This window comes from Arachis hypogaea, chromosome 9, assembly GCF_003086295.3.
Source record: "Arachis hypogaea cultivar Tifrunner chromosome 9, arahy.Tifrunner.gnm2.J5K5, whole genome shotgun sequence".
NCBI classification, from domain to species: Eukaryota; Viridiplantae; Streptophyta; class Magnoliopsida; order Fabales; family Fabaceae; genus Arachis; species Arachis hypogaea.
The window spans coordinates 3,082,868-3,098,300 of record NC_092044.1 but is presented as its reverse complement, the minus strand read 5'-3'; the positions used below and the strand labels follow the sequence as shown (position 1 = coordinate 3,098,300).

At 34.4% G+C, this 15,433-nt stretch overlaps 2 protein-coding genes across 2 annotated transcripts; one reads left to right on the top strand and one right to left on the bottom strand.

Moving 5' to 3' along the window:
• Positions 1-1,606: 1,606 nt before the first annotated feature.
• Positions 1,607-7,110, top strand: LOC112709929 (protein SAWADEE HOMEODOMAIN HOMOLOG 1). Its single transcript, XM_025761928.3, has 10 exons — positions 1,607-1,954; positions 2,726-2,856; positions 3,492-3,577; positions 3,686-3,731; positions 3,820-3,958; positions 4,630-4,693; positions 5,031-5,082; positions 5,577-5,720; positions 6,227-6,346; positions 6,819-7,110. Exons 2-10 carry the CDS (start codon positions 2,833-2,835, stop codon positions 6,915-6,917), a joined length of 774 nt encoding a protein of 257 aa, XP_025617713.1. The 5' UTR covers positions 1,607-1,954; positions 2,726-2,832; the 3' UTR covers positions 6,918-7,110.
• A 1,375-nt stretch (positions 7,111-8,485) lies between these two features.
• On the bottom strand, positions 8,486-14,239 carry LOC112709928 (casein kinase 1-like protein HD16). The gene is made up of 16 exons (XM_025761927.3): positions 13,358-14,239; positions 12,363-12,494; positions 12,187-12,260; positions 12,029-12,098; positions 11,820-11,875; positions 11,636-11,707; positions 11,318-11,412; positions 11,135-11,201; positions 10,901-11,030; positions 10,602-10,820; positions 10,370-10,503; positions 9,921-10,095; positions 9,676-9,766; positions 9,434-9,591; positions 9,145-9,333; positions 8,486-8,991 (listed from the first exon to the last, which is right to left on the bottom strand). Exons 1-16 carry the CDS (start codon positions 13,760-13,762, stop codon positions 8,932-8,934), a joined length of 2,127 nt encoding a protein of 708 aa, XP_025617712.1. The 5' UTR covers positions 13,763-14,239; the 3' UTR covers positions 8,486-8,931.
• Positions 14,240-15,433: the final 1,194 nt, after the last annotated feature.

Here is a 15,433-nt window from a genome sequence, read left to right as displayed (position 1 = left end):
GGAGGGCATTGCCTAGTCAATAGCTTGTATCTCTCCTAAGCTTCATACAGAGTTTCACCATCCTTCTGTCTGAAGGTCTGAACCTTCACCCTAAGCTTAGTCAGCTTCTTTGGTGGGAAAAATTTAGTGAGAAACTCAGTAACCACCTTGTTCCAAGTATCAAAACTCTCATTGGGTTGGGAATCTAGCCATAGCTTTGCTCAATCCCTCAGAGCAAACGGGAAGAGCATGAGTTTGTACACCTCTGGGTTCACTGCATTTGTCTTCACAATGCAAATTTGCAGAAAATTAGAAATAAATTGATTTGGATCTTCGTGGGGAAGACCATGATACTGGCAGTTTTGTTGTACCAGGGTGACTAATTGTGGCTTCAACTCAAAGTTGTTCGCAGCTATAGGAGGCACCACAATGCTTTTTTCATACAGATCTGCTGTAGGAGCGGAGAAAGAGCCAAGTACTCTCCTTTGTTGTTCATTTCCATTCGGGTTTGCCACATTGGCATTATCAGCATTGTTAGGATCCATAGTGGATTCTGCAGTCTTGTAACATCTTGCTTGTTGTAAACGCCACCTGAAAGTCCTTTCAGGTTCAGGATCAAAGTCTAACAGATGTTCTTTGTCTCTGTTCCTGCGCATAAACAAACAGAAAACAAGAAAGAATGGGAATCTCTACGTTAGAGTGCAGAGAATTCCCAGTGAGGTAACCTGTGTAAAGAAATAAAAAATACTAAATAAAATAAATAAATAAATAGAAAAAAGTTAAAATAAAAATAATTAGATAACACCAAACTTAATTTCAGAAATTAAGAAAAATATTAGTGCTATTTATTTATTTAAAATATTTTTTTCAAAAATAATAAAATAAAATTTAAATAAAATTAAAATTAAAACGTCTAATCTAAGCAATCAAACAACTGATAGTTGTTAATCACTATCAATTCCCGGCAACGGCGCCAAAAACTTGATGCAGTTTTACAATCACAGACTAACCGGCAAGTGCACCGGGTCGTACCAAGTAATACCTTACGTGAGTAAGGGTCGATCCCACGAGGATTGATAGATCAAACAACAATGGTTGATTAAATTACTTAGTTAGATAAACAGAATAGTATGTTGAGTGTTCAAAGAGCATTAAACAGCAATTCAGAATATCAAAAAAATAGACAAATAATTAAGTTGGGAATAAAATATGGAAAAGATAATCAAGGCTTTAGAGTTATCTATTTTTTCGGATTAAGCCGCCCACCCGTCGCGCAATCACGTACTCACCATTAGAGTTGATACACTTAACACCAAATTAAAAAAATGAACAACGCATAATATATTACTTTTTTATTAATTAAATTATTATAATTCAAATTAATTTAAACAAACAACTTAAAATTATAATTTTATTTTTATCACATTCATAACATCGGTTACACTTGTTATGCCCTAAAATGATAAAAGCTTTTGTATATTTTTGTTTTTCCTTCTCTTTTTATTCATTAAGGAGTTTATTTGATATGTACTTAAAATTAGCAATCGTCATTATTCATTAGTATGAAAACATAAAAAGAAAATTTGAATAACCACGTGATTAATATTTGTAACTAAATGAATCAAATCCAATATTTCTGTTTTACTTTTTCACTCATGCGTTCCAAGTACTGGCTGCTCTTTCTTTTTTTTCTTTTAATCCTTCTTCTTCTACGCCTTCTTCTTCTCCTTCTCCTTCTTTTGCATCTCTTTTCATTTTCTCCTTTTTCTTTTTTTCCTCCTTCTGCATCACCGTCGCTGTTCGTCGCTCCGCCGTCGACCTTCACTGCCTCCGTTTAACGCCCTCTGTTGCGCCTCCGTTTCCCGTTCTTGTTTCCCTCCACCGCTTCTCTCACTTCCCTCCTCCTCCTTCTCTTTCACGGTTTCACCCTCTGCTTCTAGTCAGCTCTCTCTCTCTATTTAATTCTCCATTGGCGGTAATTTCTTTCTCTATTTCTCGAAACGCATTACATTGAATTGAATTATCTAAAGGATTATGAGTAACTAAGCTTCGTGTTTAGGGGAAAATGGTTTCTTTGATTTATCAGTGTTTGAATGTGATTCTAGGTTTAGGAGGTGACACATATAGCTGCAACCATTCGAGAATGTATGTCTATTGAGGACATGTGAGATAGTGTATTAGGCAATTTGAGGGCATGGAAATTGTATTTGAAATGGCAATGCAATTGATGATTTGTGGATATCATCATTTCCTGTTTTTAAGTGGTTTTCAATTTGTCATTTCAATTCCTATGCTCGGTTCCACTAGATATATAGTTTAATTCACGGCAATGTCAGAATCTGATGAGTGATGAGCTTGCTTTTTTTTTTTTTAAAGGGCTAAAAGGATTACTTAGAATTACTTGTTTGATTTTTGCCCTAAAGTTTTTAATGCAGCTTGTTTTTATGTAGACGTTGGTTTTCTGTATTCTAATATGTTATGATAGTACAACACTGCAAACTTGAGTTTTGTTTGGTTATAATCTGATGTTTGAAGTTTGTTTAACTATAATTTGATTCTTGAACTTGAATTTGGAGGTTGTTTGATTATAATTGATTCTTAAACTTTAACAATATATGATTAAATGTCTTTGTAAAATTCTGATAGCTATGTAATTTTGTATTCTACGGGAGTACGGGACTGTGATATTAGATATAGCTATTCTAATTTTTTTTTCCTCTTTGCTTGATGTGTGTGTATATGGCAGTGAATTCCAAACTTGCTCGCTGTTGTTATTCTTGAAAACCAATTTGAAGCAAGCCTGAACTTGAAGGCTGATTTTATCTATATACATTTCTGTTACCATTTGCATCAATGGATAGGTTCTCCATAGATGAGGTAATGTCCCTTTTCACTTTGTATTGAGGAGTTTTATCTTCCATAGCAGACTATTAAATTACATGGACCTCCCATGAGGCATTAGATAGAAAACCATTCATGTTCCTCAATAGCCGCACCTAGTGGGATAAGGCTTTGTTGTTGTATGTTCCCCAATATGGGTGGTCCTATGCATTGTTTTCATGCTTTAAGCCCAAACGAGGCTCTTGTGAAAAAGGGGTGTATTAATATAAAACTTCATGATTTCATAACATGAGGTTATGCAATATTACATATTTACATGACACTACTTGATTAGTCATGTTTATAGAGGAGACTAGTGTCACATTATATAAAATCTAAAGGTATTGAGTATCATGTAACCTAAATTTCAGTTGAGGTCAATGTATATTCTTACGAATGGAGAGTTGTCGGGTGTAATGTCACCAATTCTTATTGGAGTTCAGTATAATTTACCCTTTGAATTATGGATGTGTTATCTGTTATGTACAGTCATTTCTTATTTTAAAAGATATGATGCATTATTTGAATGTTTTGTGTTCCTCTTTATATTGGTGCTGTTAGCTGCATTTTGCTTATATTGACTAAACCATGCCCTCTTCCTCTATTATGTTCCTGTGGCCACTGATGCATAGGTCAATGAATTGGAAAGAATATATAAGGAGATGGGAGAAAAATCAGTTGACCAGAATTTCTGCAAGTCGGTTGCCATAAGCTTTAGGTGATTAATTACAGTCTTGTATTAACTACAGGAATAAATAAAGAGGAATTTGTGCTACGTTTACCACTTTACTTAATATTTCATAATTGAGCTGTTTTTATGTTGCAGTTCCTCATCAAGACGTGCTGGTAAAGCTTCTTTAACTTGGGAACAGGTTGTTACAGTTGCTTTACCATTTATACATGTTTTGAAATTCATGCAGAGGATGTTTTAAATGATGAATTTGTTGCAATGGGGTTTAGGTGCGGCATTGGTTTCAAAATAAACTGAAAGAGTCAGAGACTAATGTTGCTTCCACTACCAGTTCAATGAACCTATATATCGATCTTTCAGAAGCATCTGTGTTAAGAAATGGGCAGAAAAGCTCCTCAAATGCAAAAGGTTTTCACTTAAATTCATTATGTTCTTAAAGTCGTATATGTGAAGCCTAAAAATTCTTATCATGCTATCATTTCTTTAGGAAACAAAGGGCTCACCTGATTTGTGTTGCTCTTAGCTCCTCCAATTACCAAAACATAAAAAAGTTAGGAACAATAATGGTATTTACATATTATTTTGTATTACAACCTGTCAGTTAAATAATAATATTAAGAATCTGCTGTGGTTATTTGTTTCTTTTGATATCAATAAGGGTTTTTAGTATTTACACTTTCCAGTTTCTATATTACATTGAACTTCCTATTGTTTTGCCTCATATCAAGTTACAGTGCTAAAGTATATTTTCTGAATAGTACTTTGATCAGATCTCTCCCTGCTAAATTCTGACTCTTGATTTCTGTTAATGTGAAATGAAATCACTGAACAATTGTGCACATTGTAAGGTGATGTTATTCATGTGAAGCTTTGTTGAGACAGATTTAAGGAACAACTATAGAAATTAATAATAAACAGGAGAACATAAGTTCTATAAAGTTTCTTTTTTCAATTAACTTCAGCAAGGATAGGATCCGGTGACAACCCTAAATGGACAAGTGATGATTAACAGAGTTATGCCCTATATTCAGTCATTATACGTTTCTCAATTCAACTAGAATTTATGATTATAATGTCAGGCAAACGAGCAGAAGATATCTCAGAGTTGACATTTGAGGCAAGGTCTTCAAAAGATGTTGCATGGTGAGGAATGACCTTCTAATTGATATGCATGTCTTGTCTTGTGTTTAACTATCTGTAATGTGTGTGGCATCGTTATGCATTTTGGATCATAAGAGAATTGTAAGGTGTGGGTGAATTTTGTTTTGAAATTCTATTAGAGCACGATCCAATATGAGTATGTCTTTCTCCCCCTCTCCTAAAACTCATCATTCGAGAATTATAAGGTGTGATTTGTTTTTCCTCTCCCCCCCCCCCCCCTTTTCTAAAAGTACTGCTAAAACTGCTCTTTCCTTCATAAAATGGGTTTTTTATTGTCTCATCAGTTTGTTTTCTGATATCTTTGATTTCTTAATTACAGGCATGATGTTGCATCATTCCTTAACTATAGAGTTTTGAGCACAGGCGAACTTGTAAGATTCTGCTATATGTTTATGTATTTTTCATTTTTAGGAACTGAGACACATTGTTTAAAAGTTGTAATCGAGAGAGGAGTGATAGTTCCTTTCACACCTGCAATAGTTGCCTTCTTTTACTCGAAAATATCTATCAACTTTTAAGTTGGAGGTACACAGATGTTCCTTCCATTAAATTAACTAATGATTAAACTGAAATTTACCTTGGTTTTAGTCAGTGTGTGCTCCAATAGTATCTTTCGAACAACTTGTGCATAACAACAGGCTATTTTTGTTTGGGTTATTTTTTTCACTGGAAAAAAGGATGCAAAAGTTGGAAAATGATCTATGCAAATTTTGTTTGTATACATATGTCATATGTGAAGTAGGAGAAAATTGCAAGTTATATCCTGATGTCTTCTGATAGCTCTACAAGCTTATGTGTGCAATTTAATTGGATTTTGCGGATTTTAACCAATTAAAGTTAATGGATCTTGCTACGTACATTTAAGGAAGTGCGTATTCGATATGCCGGATTTGGTAAGGAGCAGGATGAGTGGATTAATGTAAAAGAGGGGGTGCGTGAGAGATCCATCCCTTTAGAACCTTCAGAGTGTCACAAGGTCAACGATGGAGATCTTATACTGTGTTTCCTGGTAAGTGGAACTCTAGCTATTTCATTCTATTTCAAGCTAAGGTTAACTCTAAACATAGGTCATTTCAATTTTGATCCATCCAGAATTTTGCGTTGGTTTTGGTCTCTCTCTCTCTCTCTAGCCCCGACCATTCAAAATTGTAATCTTTATAAATACTTCACAATATCTATGTAATCAATGCAAGTTTGTTCTGGTCAATATACATGTTTTCAAACCTTATTTTGATCCTTATAAACATGATAACATCAGATCTAGAGAGTAGGACTAAGAGCCTATCAATAGAAGAAAAGAGAGACCAAATTCAAAAGAAAATTCTAGAGGTGATAAAATCAAAGTTACTTATATTTATACGGACTATAAACATATTTAAATCTTCAATTTATCTTGTGCAATTTGCTTGTGACATGATTGAATTGTTGCTAAGTCATTGTTTGTGTACAGACATCAAAACTCATCTATAAGTTCTCTCTTTGGCATTTGTTTGTTCTGTTTCTTCTTCCTCACAGGAAAAACATGATTATGCGCTCTATGTTGATGCTCGTGTTGTCAAAGTCCTCAGAAGGCTCCATGGTCCTACAGACTGTAGGTGTATCTTCATTGTTCGTTATGTTCATGATAAAACTGAGGTAACTTCAATTTTTCTTTTTTCAATGCTATTCTCAAAACTCTCCCATATCACAAGCAGTCATGCTGTCAATCTTGAAATGTGTTTGTACACAATTTATCCAATCAAAATCAAAGGAATTGTCAACATGATTTATTCTTACGGTAAATTACATTCACTTCTCCTGTGGTTAAACATGTTACACACGATACTTTTTTCATTTGTAAAACGATACACCGACTTAAAACTGGTATTTAAATTATGCGAAACTTGAAACATATGTATTTTATAAAATGTGACGCTAACATTTCTTATAAATATGAGGTTAGCATAGGCATGAAAAATCGAGGGGTGCCGTGTGTAATAGTTTATCATGATTCATGGTATGTCAAGTTCCATGATTTCTATTGGATGACAGCATGGGTACATGAAAACTAATCTTGTCGAATTTTGCTTCATATGGTGGTTGAATCCTTCTATTTTACATGTGACAGGAAGGAGTTTCGTGGAACAGGTTATGCTGTAGACCTACACAAGAGGAATGTGTCCCTGAAGAAATCCCCCTAAATCCCCTAGAGGACCTATGGGGATGAATAAGAGCCAAATTTATTGTGTTTCCCTTTCTTCCTTTCTTTCTTTATGATTGTAATATTGTTATGTTATATCCAAGGATGTTGTTTGAATATTTTAAAAATATTATTTGGTTAGCATCAACAAATTTTGGATAGAGAAATTATAAGTGATCAATAATATTATGGGTGGCTTAGGCCAAGCAAAAAAGATAAACTTCGTGTCTAAGCTACTTATGATTACAATTTTAAAGAGCAGACCAAATCTAATGCTATTTAATTACAACAGAAAAGGATGATCAATCACATGGATGTGTAGCATCTAGCATATGCAACATTTTCCGGCATGTATGGTAGGAACATATGCAATGTCTGCGTTGTCCTTTTTTGTTCCGAATTCCCATTGATTAGTGCTTGAATACTTATACTAAGCGTGGAGGTAACAGTGTAGCCCATTTTCTAGACAACTTTGCACAATCATAATTGTTTGGCGAAGAAAACGTCACACCATTGGTGGACACATATGTCTATTATGATTGCAAGATGTTATTATCAGAATAAAGGTATGTCTTCCGTGTCCCAAATCTATCCCCATCATATATATGGGTAAATTATTACAGCCATGTTTTTTTTACAGAGAGTATAAAACTATTTTATTATCTAGTTTGATATTTAGTATGGCTGCATATGGATTGGATAATATCCGCATATTTGCAGTAATTGTCCGCATGCATTTGATCTGAATTTTGCGGATATTATCCAATCCGCAGAGTCAACGGATCGGATCCAATTCGATCTGCACTTTGGTAGGATCGGATTGCGGATTTGGCAGTAATATTTGCGGATCCGATCTCCAGATCTGCATATCCGCACGTCTCATATAAATAGCATTGTTTAACAAAGTAAACCCTAATGTGATATGAATTTGTGTGTTGTTTTATAAATTTTATGATATCTTGTTTTTAATTTTTTATGTTGTACTTTAACTTAGATCTTGTGTTATTATTTTTTTTGTTATTTAAAAAAACTTTTATTGATAATATTTTAAGAATAAATAGGCTTAAACAGATAAAAAAATAGATTTTCTAGAGCCAAAAAGAACCTTAAAACAATTTTTTTGAATTATACGGATATACCCGATATCCGACGCGAATCGGATCGGATCCAACTTGAAAAAATGCGAATATCGTATATGATCCAATCCAATTAGTGCAGTGCGAATTGGATAGAATTATAAGCTATATCCAATCCGATCTGTGTACAACCCTAATATTTAGTGTTATAAACAATAAAGCCCTAATATTTAGTGTTATAAACAATGCAACAAATATTTCTGCGCAATTAAAAAAAATCCTGTTAGAATTTACTTTTGATACATAGTAAATTCAGAACAATTTCACACATGCATCTAATAATAAATTTGCCTAATTAGCAAAAATAACTACTATTTTTATTGATTACGTATATTTTACTTTATCACTACATCAAAATACTTACATTTTCTTTTACCTCTCTCTCTCTATATATATATATAATTCTTGCACATATTAAATAAAAATTAATTGATATTCGTAGAAACACAGCCGTCCCAATATTAAAATGAAAATAATTTATGAACAATTTTTGGTTTCCAAACACGCCTATTAATAGCTTTACTATTATATATCGATCTCGTGATCAAACTTGGAGTGGAAATATGGAATAACCATGAACCTATATAAACATGTCCTTAACAGGGTAAGTAAAATCACATTAAAGGGGAAGAAAAACAGGTGACTCCTTTGCATAACATTAACTGATATTTTGACATGAACCAATTTACCACCCCAATGGCAACTTTCAGATATTACTTTTAACCCAAGATAATGTGCTACCTACAAACAATGTTAAGCCCTTTTTCGTGTCGCCATCAAAATTTCTCGGAGCCTGCACTGCGCCATCATCAATCGTGTCACTTCACATATCTTCACCGTGTTCGAGTTGGGGCGTGGTAGCAGAACAGCCATAATCACCAGAACCGCAACTGACACATGCAGGGTCAAGAAACTGTACGTCCATAGCATATAGAAGCAATGTAGAGGTTCTTCCCCCACTTCTCCTGTAAGAAACCAATTATAGAAGTTGAATCAGAGACTGCATCAAAAAGTAATGGCGTAGCGGCACAGGCACAGGCACAGGCACAGTACGGCCGTGAGGATAATAACATAGGTTCTAGTAATGGAGAGAGAGCACGAATGAAAGTATAATCCACCTTGACATGCGTACTCGGAAAGGCAGAAGTCCGAAGTGTTTCCTGAGTTTCATCCACAGGCTTCTTCCTGGGCACACTCAGGACAAAAGCCGCTTGGTCCCATGTTGCGGCAGTCGAGGTGATTCGGTATCCACAATCCCACCGCTTGTGAATCCCTTCACTAGGGTACAGGAAATCTAGCTCAACCACCTGAAACCCAGGAGACGAATATAAAGGTCGGTTAATCACGCTAAGAAGTTGCATTATCAACTGAATTACCAGTATGTAAAGCTCAAAATCAAATGGTGACCTGGTCCGAAAATCCTGCACCACGAGACATGACTACTCCCCATCTGTTCAATGAAGTAGCCATTGAAGTGACATAAAATCCCTCCCTCCATTTTTTGTTGATCCACTTGAAAGGAAACGAATCACTAACTTTGTATGATTGCTGCAGATACTGTGTGCCTGGAAATCCATGATCTTTGTTAACAGAAAACTAAATTGAAAATTGCCAACACATCAGCAACTACACTTGTTTGAGGAACTAACCCTTAGACATCACTACTAGCGAGCTTCCATTTGCAGCTCCGGCAATTGCGCTGATATAGTAATTTTTTTCCCACTGCTCCATGATCCATTCCTTAAAACACACCAAGACAATTAATTTCTCTTTATTAAGCATGTGTTGCTTAAAGCAATAAACATTAACAGTTCTAAAAGCATGCATATATGATGCTAAACCGAAAATTCTAAGAATTCACAAGAAGAATTTAAAGCAACATATTGAAAGTTACCTTATGGAGAAAGTAATAGGAAAGTTCATACACTTGGGAAGTGAAACCTGTTCCTGCATCCATTATTAAGGCCCACAGGTTCTGACATGAAGCAACACTGCTAATATATAAACCATCCTCGTTTCCTTTCTCAATGTGCTGGGATAGCCTTTGATCAGACACATTGTAGTGATATCTGTAACACAAGGATAATCATTCCTTGTGCATCAAGTTCCATTCTAATAGGATAATTATCATCTAATTCATGTTATTTAAAAGGAGTCTGATTAAATCAAACATACAATTCAACAAATACACACAAAAGGCGTGTCAGATTGATTAACATAGATGACATGTGTCTTTGCCATCATCATAATCTTACAGATGGGGAAACAGATGCTCACCACTGATTTTTATGCATAGAAATCATACAAGGGAGACGACAAAATTTTCAGCATACTACTATATACCTTTGTTTCATAGGTCTACGAGCATTGTAAACGCTTATCCACTGAGTTGCTGGCAAACCCATACGATACTTCTTTTTTGGTTGTTCGTCATCATCATCTTCCATTGCCTGCCGGCCTCTCTTGTGGCCAATGAGCTTCAAGGGAAAAAAGATAGTAATATCAAGTCTATTAGATTATGAACTTTGAATGCATATAAAGCAACAAAAGGGTAAAAGAATAATAAAACCATTACCTTTTGTGCTCCTTCTGTATTAATCGGCCTGATATCTGGATTTGGACCAACAATTCCATCGAAGAAAGAAATGTATTTTGCATAGTTAGGTTCTTCATCGAACTTTAAGTTCACAACATGTTCAACAAATAGTTTAAAAGGCTGGGGGCAAAAGCAACATAAGCTGTCCGGAGGCGTTCCCATCTTCTTCTTGCAAACAAGAAATCCTTTGTTTTCTCCCTGTGAAAAGGATGTCAAGGTCCATCATTACAAAGCTGGGCATTAGGATATGATATTAAGTTATTTAAAAACTGTCTAACCTGGAAACCCTGCCAAGGAAGACGACCTCGAAGAAGAAAAATCAGTGTATAAGCTAGAGATTCCAAATCATCCCTCCTGCTTCCAGTTCTCCCTAAATGGGCATTTGCACTAGCATAACGGACTGTGCCCCTGGAATAACATAAGAAAACCAAGAAGGTATAGGTTAATATAAATACATAGAAACCTTTGACAATATGGCATTTCCAACATAATCCAAAAGCAATTATCAATACCTGAAAACATCTGGCCTTTGGTCATATTCTACATGCAAACCCGTTGTACTGTCTCGCCATTTAGTAGCTGTTAAATGTGAGTAATAGATGAGTAAGTAAATTAGCTAACAAAATCATGGGGGAAAAGGCTTGGTTGTTATTGTTGTATAATAGATGAGTAAGTAGTCAACAGTTACATCATACCCAAACCAAGATCGACAAGAAACAATTTCTTCTCATTAGGTGTCCCAGGAGGACCAAGCAGAAAATTTTCAGGCTTCACATCCCCATGCACATACCTGCCAATTAGCAGTCATATAGTTTAAGAAACACAATTTCAATTACTAACATGAATGACAGTAAAACAAGCGAAGCATAACATAAAGCATAGCAAAGCAATTGATCTAGCTTCTATAGAAGCTGCCTACCAAATCGTAGATTCATAAAATGAATAAATATACTAAAAACTAGGTTTACATAGATTGATAGGAATATGTTTAGGAAGGATGATAGACAGATTACCCTCGAGAGTGCATCTTCTCCAAGATGGATATTGCCTCGATGGCAATACATGCGACCATTTCAGTGGACATGCTGGAATACAAAAAAAAAAAAAAAAACACATTAGAATGGCAAATGAATCTCAAAAATACAATGGGAAACACAGTTTCACACGCACCAGGCAAATATTTTGCAAAGCACTTACCTGTGGGAGTTGTTATTCCAAACGTCCCACAAGCTCGGACCCAGCATATCCATAACCTGAAAAAATGAATTCCTCAAGTCAAACAGACTCTTCATAAGGGGGAAAAAAAACTGATGAGGGAAATATTGCAGCACCATTGAAAATTCAAAATTATAAAACAGAATGTAATAATTGAGAAAAAAAAGCTCTATCGGACCCAAAAAACATACCATAACATAATAGTCACCTTGCCTGCCCTTGTAATGTACTTGAGGCACACCATGACTGCCACCAAGAGTACTGCGCAAGCAGAGGGAAAAGATTGAAAAAGAAGCAAGGTACACAAACCGAGCCAAGAGAAAATACAGAGGTCAAAACTAGCACTCACTTGTACACTTGCCACTCGTATGGTGGTCCATAATTACATCCTTTACTACTTCTATGCTCAAATTTTAATGCAACCTGAGAACAAAAGTTTAAACTGTCATATCAGAAATTAAAATTACTTGCACAACTAAAAGTGAAAATACAACTTATCACCCAAGGTTGGTAGCATGCGCATACCTCTACAGCTCCAGGTCCAGTTCTCTCATTCAAATTTCCACCAGTAAGACGTCGACCAACATATACTTGACCAAATCCACCCTTTCCAAGTTTTCTTTCTAATTTATACAAAGGGGAACCACCTACTTGAATCTGTGCCATAGTGACAAAAAAATTAGTACACAGGTATCAATTAAACAAAAGTAGTCATCTATGTTTTTGAGAATAATTATTTAATTATTACTCATTGACATCTAGGCAACACCGTGTGGAGAGATTTAAAATAGAATGACGCATCAAGATAAGTAAAACAAAATTAAACAAAAGACAGTTCCCGTCCTCTGATGAACTAAGAAAACAAAAGCAAGGGAGAATTGAAGACCCTAACTGAGTGCAGAAACAACCGTTAGCAACCATGATTTCAATTTTTTTTGTGACATCAGCACAGATAATTCCATTTTACAGTAACACAATTGCGATGCAGACTGTGTGAATGCCTTATCGATTTGCGAAAACAAACTCAAGAAGCAAGCCACCATCATATGCAGATTCGTCAGTTTAAAAGATATCAAGACCGAACAAAGAGAATTCATCAAGAATGTTCCCCAAAAGTAATACACAATCACAATAAGTTGAGAAAAGGCAAGTGAAATAATGGATTGAAAACTTTTAAACCAAAACAAAGGTGTCACTATCATCAAAACTAGAATGACTAAAATAGGAAGTTTTCAAAGAGATTGAGTTTCAGTCTTCCCTGACTACTAGCCACCCTAAACAGTTACTTACACATTAATAACAATTTGAAGAACACCCTGCCATGCACCATAGTATCCGATATCATGAAACATAACTATATTCAAACCTCGAGGCATAATAAACCACAATTAAAATTCAAGAAATGACAGATTTTGATCAACCAGAAAAAAAAAAAAAAAAAAAAAACAAATTGAACAAACATGCATATTGATTGGATTATATAATCCAAAGAGACACAAGAAGCATAGATAGTAACAAACCTTCTCTGGAAGGGGAGCAGTGCTGCCCTCATCTTCACCAGCATTGGCCTTATTGCTGCGGCCGCCGCTGTCGAAATCATCCAGCTGTTTCTCTCCTACTTCTTCTTTATCGGCTCCTTCACCTACCTCAATTCCCTTCTTCTCTTCTTCCTTCCCAACAACTACCCTCTCATTGACCTTCAGCAGCGCCTCCTCCTTCCTTTTATTGCTATTCTTTGGCACAATAACCTCTGCTGCCGCCGCTGCTGCACGACGCCTCCTTGTTCTCGTAGCAATCGCTTCCTCTTCCACCACTGGACTCTGCTGCTGATGTGGCTGTGGCTGTGGCTCCTCCTGCTGTTCTTGCTGCTTCTTCTTCTTCGCTGCTGCCCGGCCCCTGCGCGCTCCGCTACGCAGCACAGGCATCGTTCATCCTTCAAATCTCATCCTCTTCTCTCAAAATTACCCAAACAAGATATACAAAAAAGCACCACAAACGCACAAAACAGACACACACACAGAGACAGAAAACGGTATATGAAAAGTTATGAAATTTGTGCGTGTTTCTGAGACCCCTTTGGGTTCCGATCAGGACACACCGAAAAGGGAATGTTAGTCTCTCGTGGGAATCTTCTAGAACAGTGATGAGTTGAAAAGAGGAGGTGAGAGAGAAGAATGTGGTTGAGTATGGGATTGTTGGCGGGTTGGGTACTCTGAAGAGTGGAATCTACGCGCGAAATAGGATCGTGACGGAAGATTTAGGGTTCCGATCACGGAGTAAGGGAAGAAGTAAGAACCGATCGCAGAGGAGAGAGAAAATACAGAGAGAGACAGAGAGAGACAGAGAGAGAGAGTGTACTTGCAGGTGCACAGAACACGATGTTTATATTTGTTTATTTGCAAATTTACGAAAGCTATATATATTCTCCTTTTTTTTATCTTAAAAAAATTTTATTTTTATTCACTAAAATAGTTTGACACAATAATATTTTGTATTTTTATTTCAGTAAAAATAATTTATTTTAAAATTATTTTTTAAATATTTTTTCAATACATATATAAAATTAAGTATTTGTATAAAATTATTTATAAAATTAAACTCTATAAACAAATAACAACATTTTTAATAATTAATTAAATTTTAATTATTGATATTATAAAACTTTTATAGAATTGTTTATTCAAATTTGTTATTTGATTGGTTATATATGTAAAATTAGTTATTTATATTGATCTAATAACATATGATAAAATTCGTGAATAAAATGTTTCTATATTAAGAATGTAAAAGTGCATAAAAATTTAAATTCACTAAAAAATTATTTTAGGAATTTAAAATTAGAATGATTTTATTGAGGTAATAAGATTTTGTTATTTGTATTTAGTTTATATATAGTAAATAAATTTCTACCCATATGTTGTTTATCATAATTTTGTATTATATAAATTAATAGAAACTAATTAGTTATGCATATAAATTATTTTAAAATATTTGCATTCTTGAAAAAACAATACTATCCATAAAAAAAAAAGGAAACTAACCGTCCCGGGAAGGAGTACCAATCTTTAAGCAATTAATAACAAAGTCCAAAAAAGTATAACCAGGTCATTAATAAAAAAGTGTATATTATGAGCTCATGACAAATTCTTCCTCATAATTCATAATTCTCGCCACAAACAAATTTGTTTCTCTCATTTAAAAAAAGTAATTATATTAGCTCTCTCATATATACACGAATATATGTTATATATCCTATCAATTATGAACACTTCTATAATTTATTGCGTCTGTTTTGTGGTGTCTGAATATTAGATGTATTTTAGATATGATATTTATTGATATTTGTTCGATATGTATATTTTGTTACGTTTAATTATATTTTAATAAAATTTTTTTTAGATATTTTTAGATACATTTAAATATCATCATATATCAATATGTCTAATTTTATTTTTAATATATATTTTTAAAATTAATTTAAAAATAATATATATTATTAATTATTAAAACAAAAATATTTTAAATATTTTATATAATTAAAAAAATATTAAAAATAATTTAAAAAAATTATATTTTATATATAATATATTCTCGTA

Excerpts from the sequence above, each read along its gene's own strand:
- LOC112709929 (XM_025761928.3), top strand. The coding sequence starts at position 2,833 with ATGGATAGGTTCTCCATAGATGAG. Across the intron at positions 3,578-3,685 it reads TCGGTTGCCATAAGCTTTAG|TTCCTCATCAAGACGTGCTG; the intron begins GTGATTAATTAC and ends TTTATGTTGCAG. Across the intron at positions 5,721-6,226 it reads ATCTTATACTGTGTTTCCTG|GAAAAACATGATTATGCGCT; the intron begins GTAAGTGGAACT and ends TCTTCCTCACAG.
- LOC112709928 (XM_025761927.3), bottom strand. The coding sequence starts at position 13,762 with ATGCCTGTGCTGCGTAGCGGAGCGCGCAGGGGCCGGGCAGCAGCGAAG. Across the intron at positions 11,876-12,028 it reads AAGGTGACTATTATGTTATG|GTTATGGATATGCTGGGTCC; the intron begins GTATGTTTTTTG and ends TCATTTTTTCAG. Across the intron at positions 10,504-10,601 it reads ATACAGAAGGAGCACAAAAG|CTCATTGGCCACAAGAGAGG; the intron begins GTAATGGTTTTA and ends TTTCCCTTGAAG.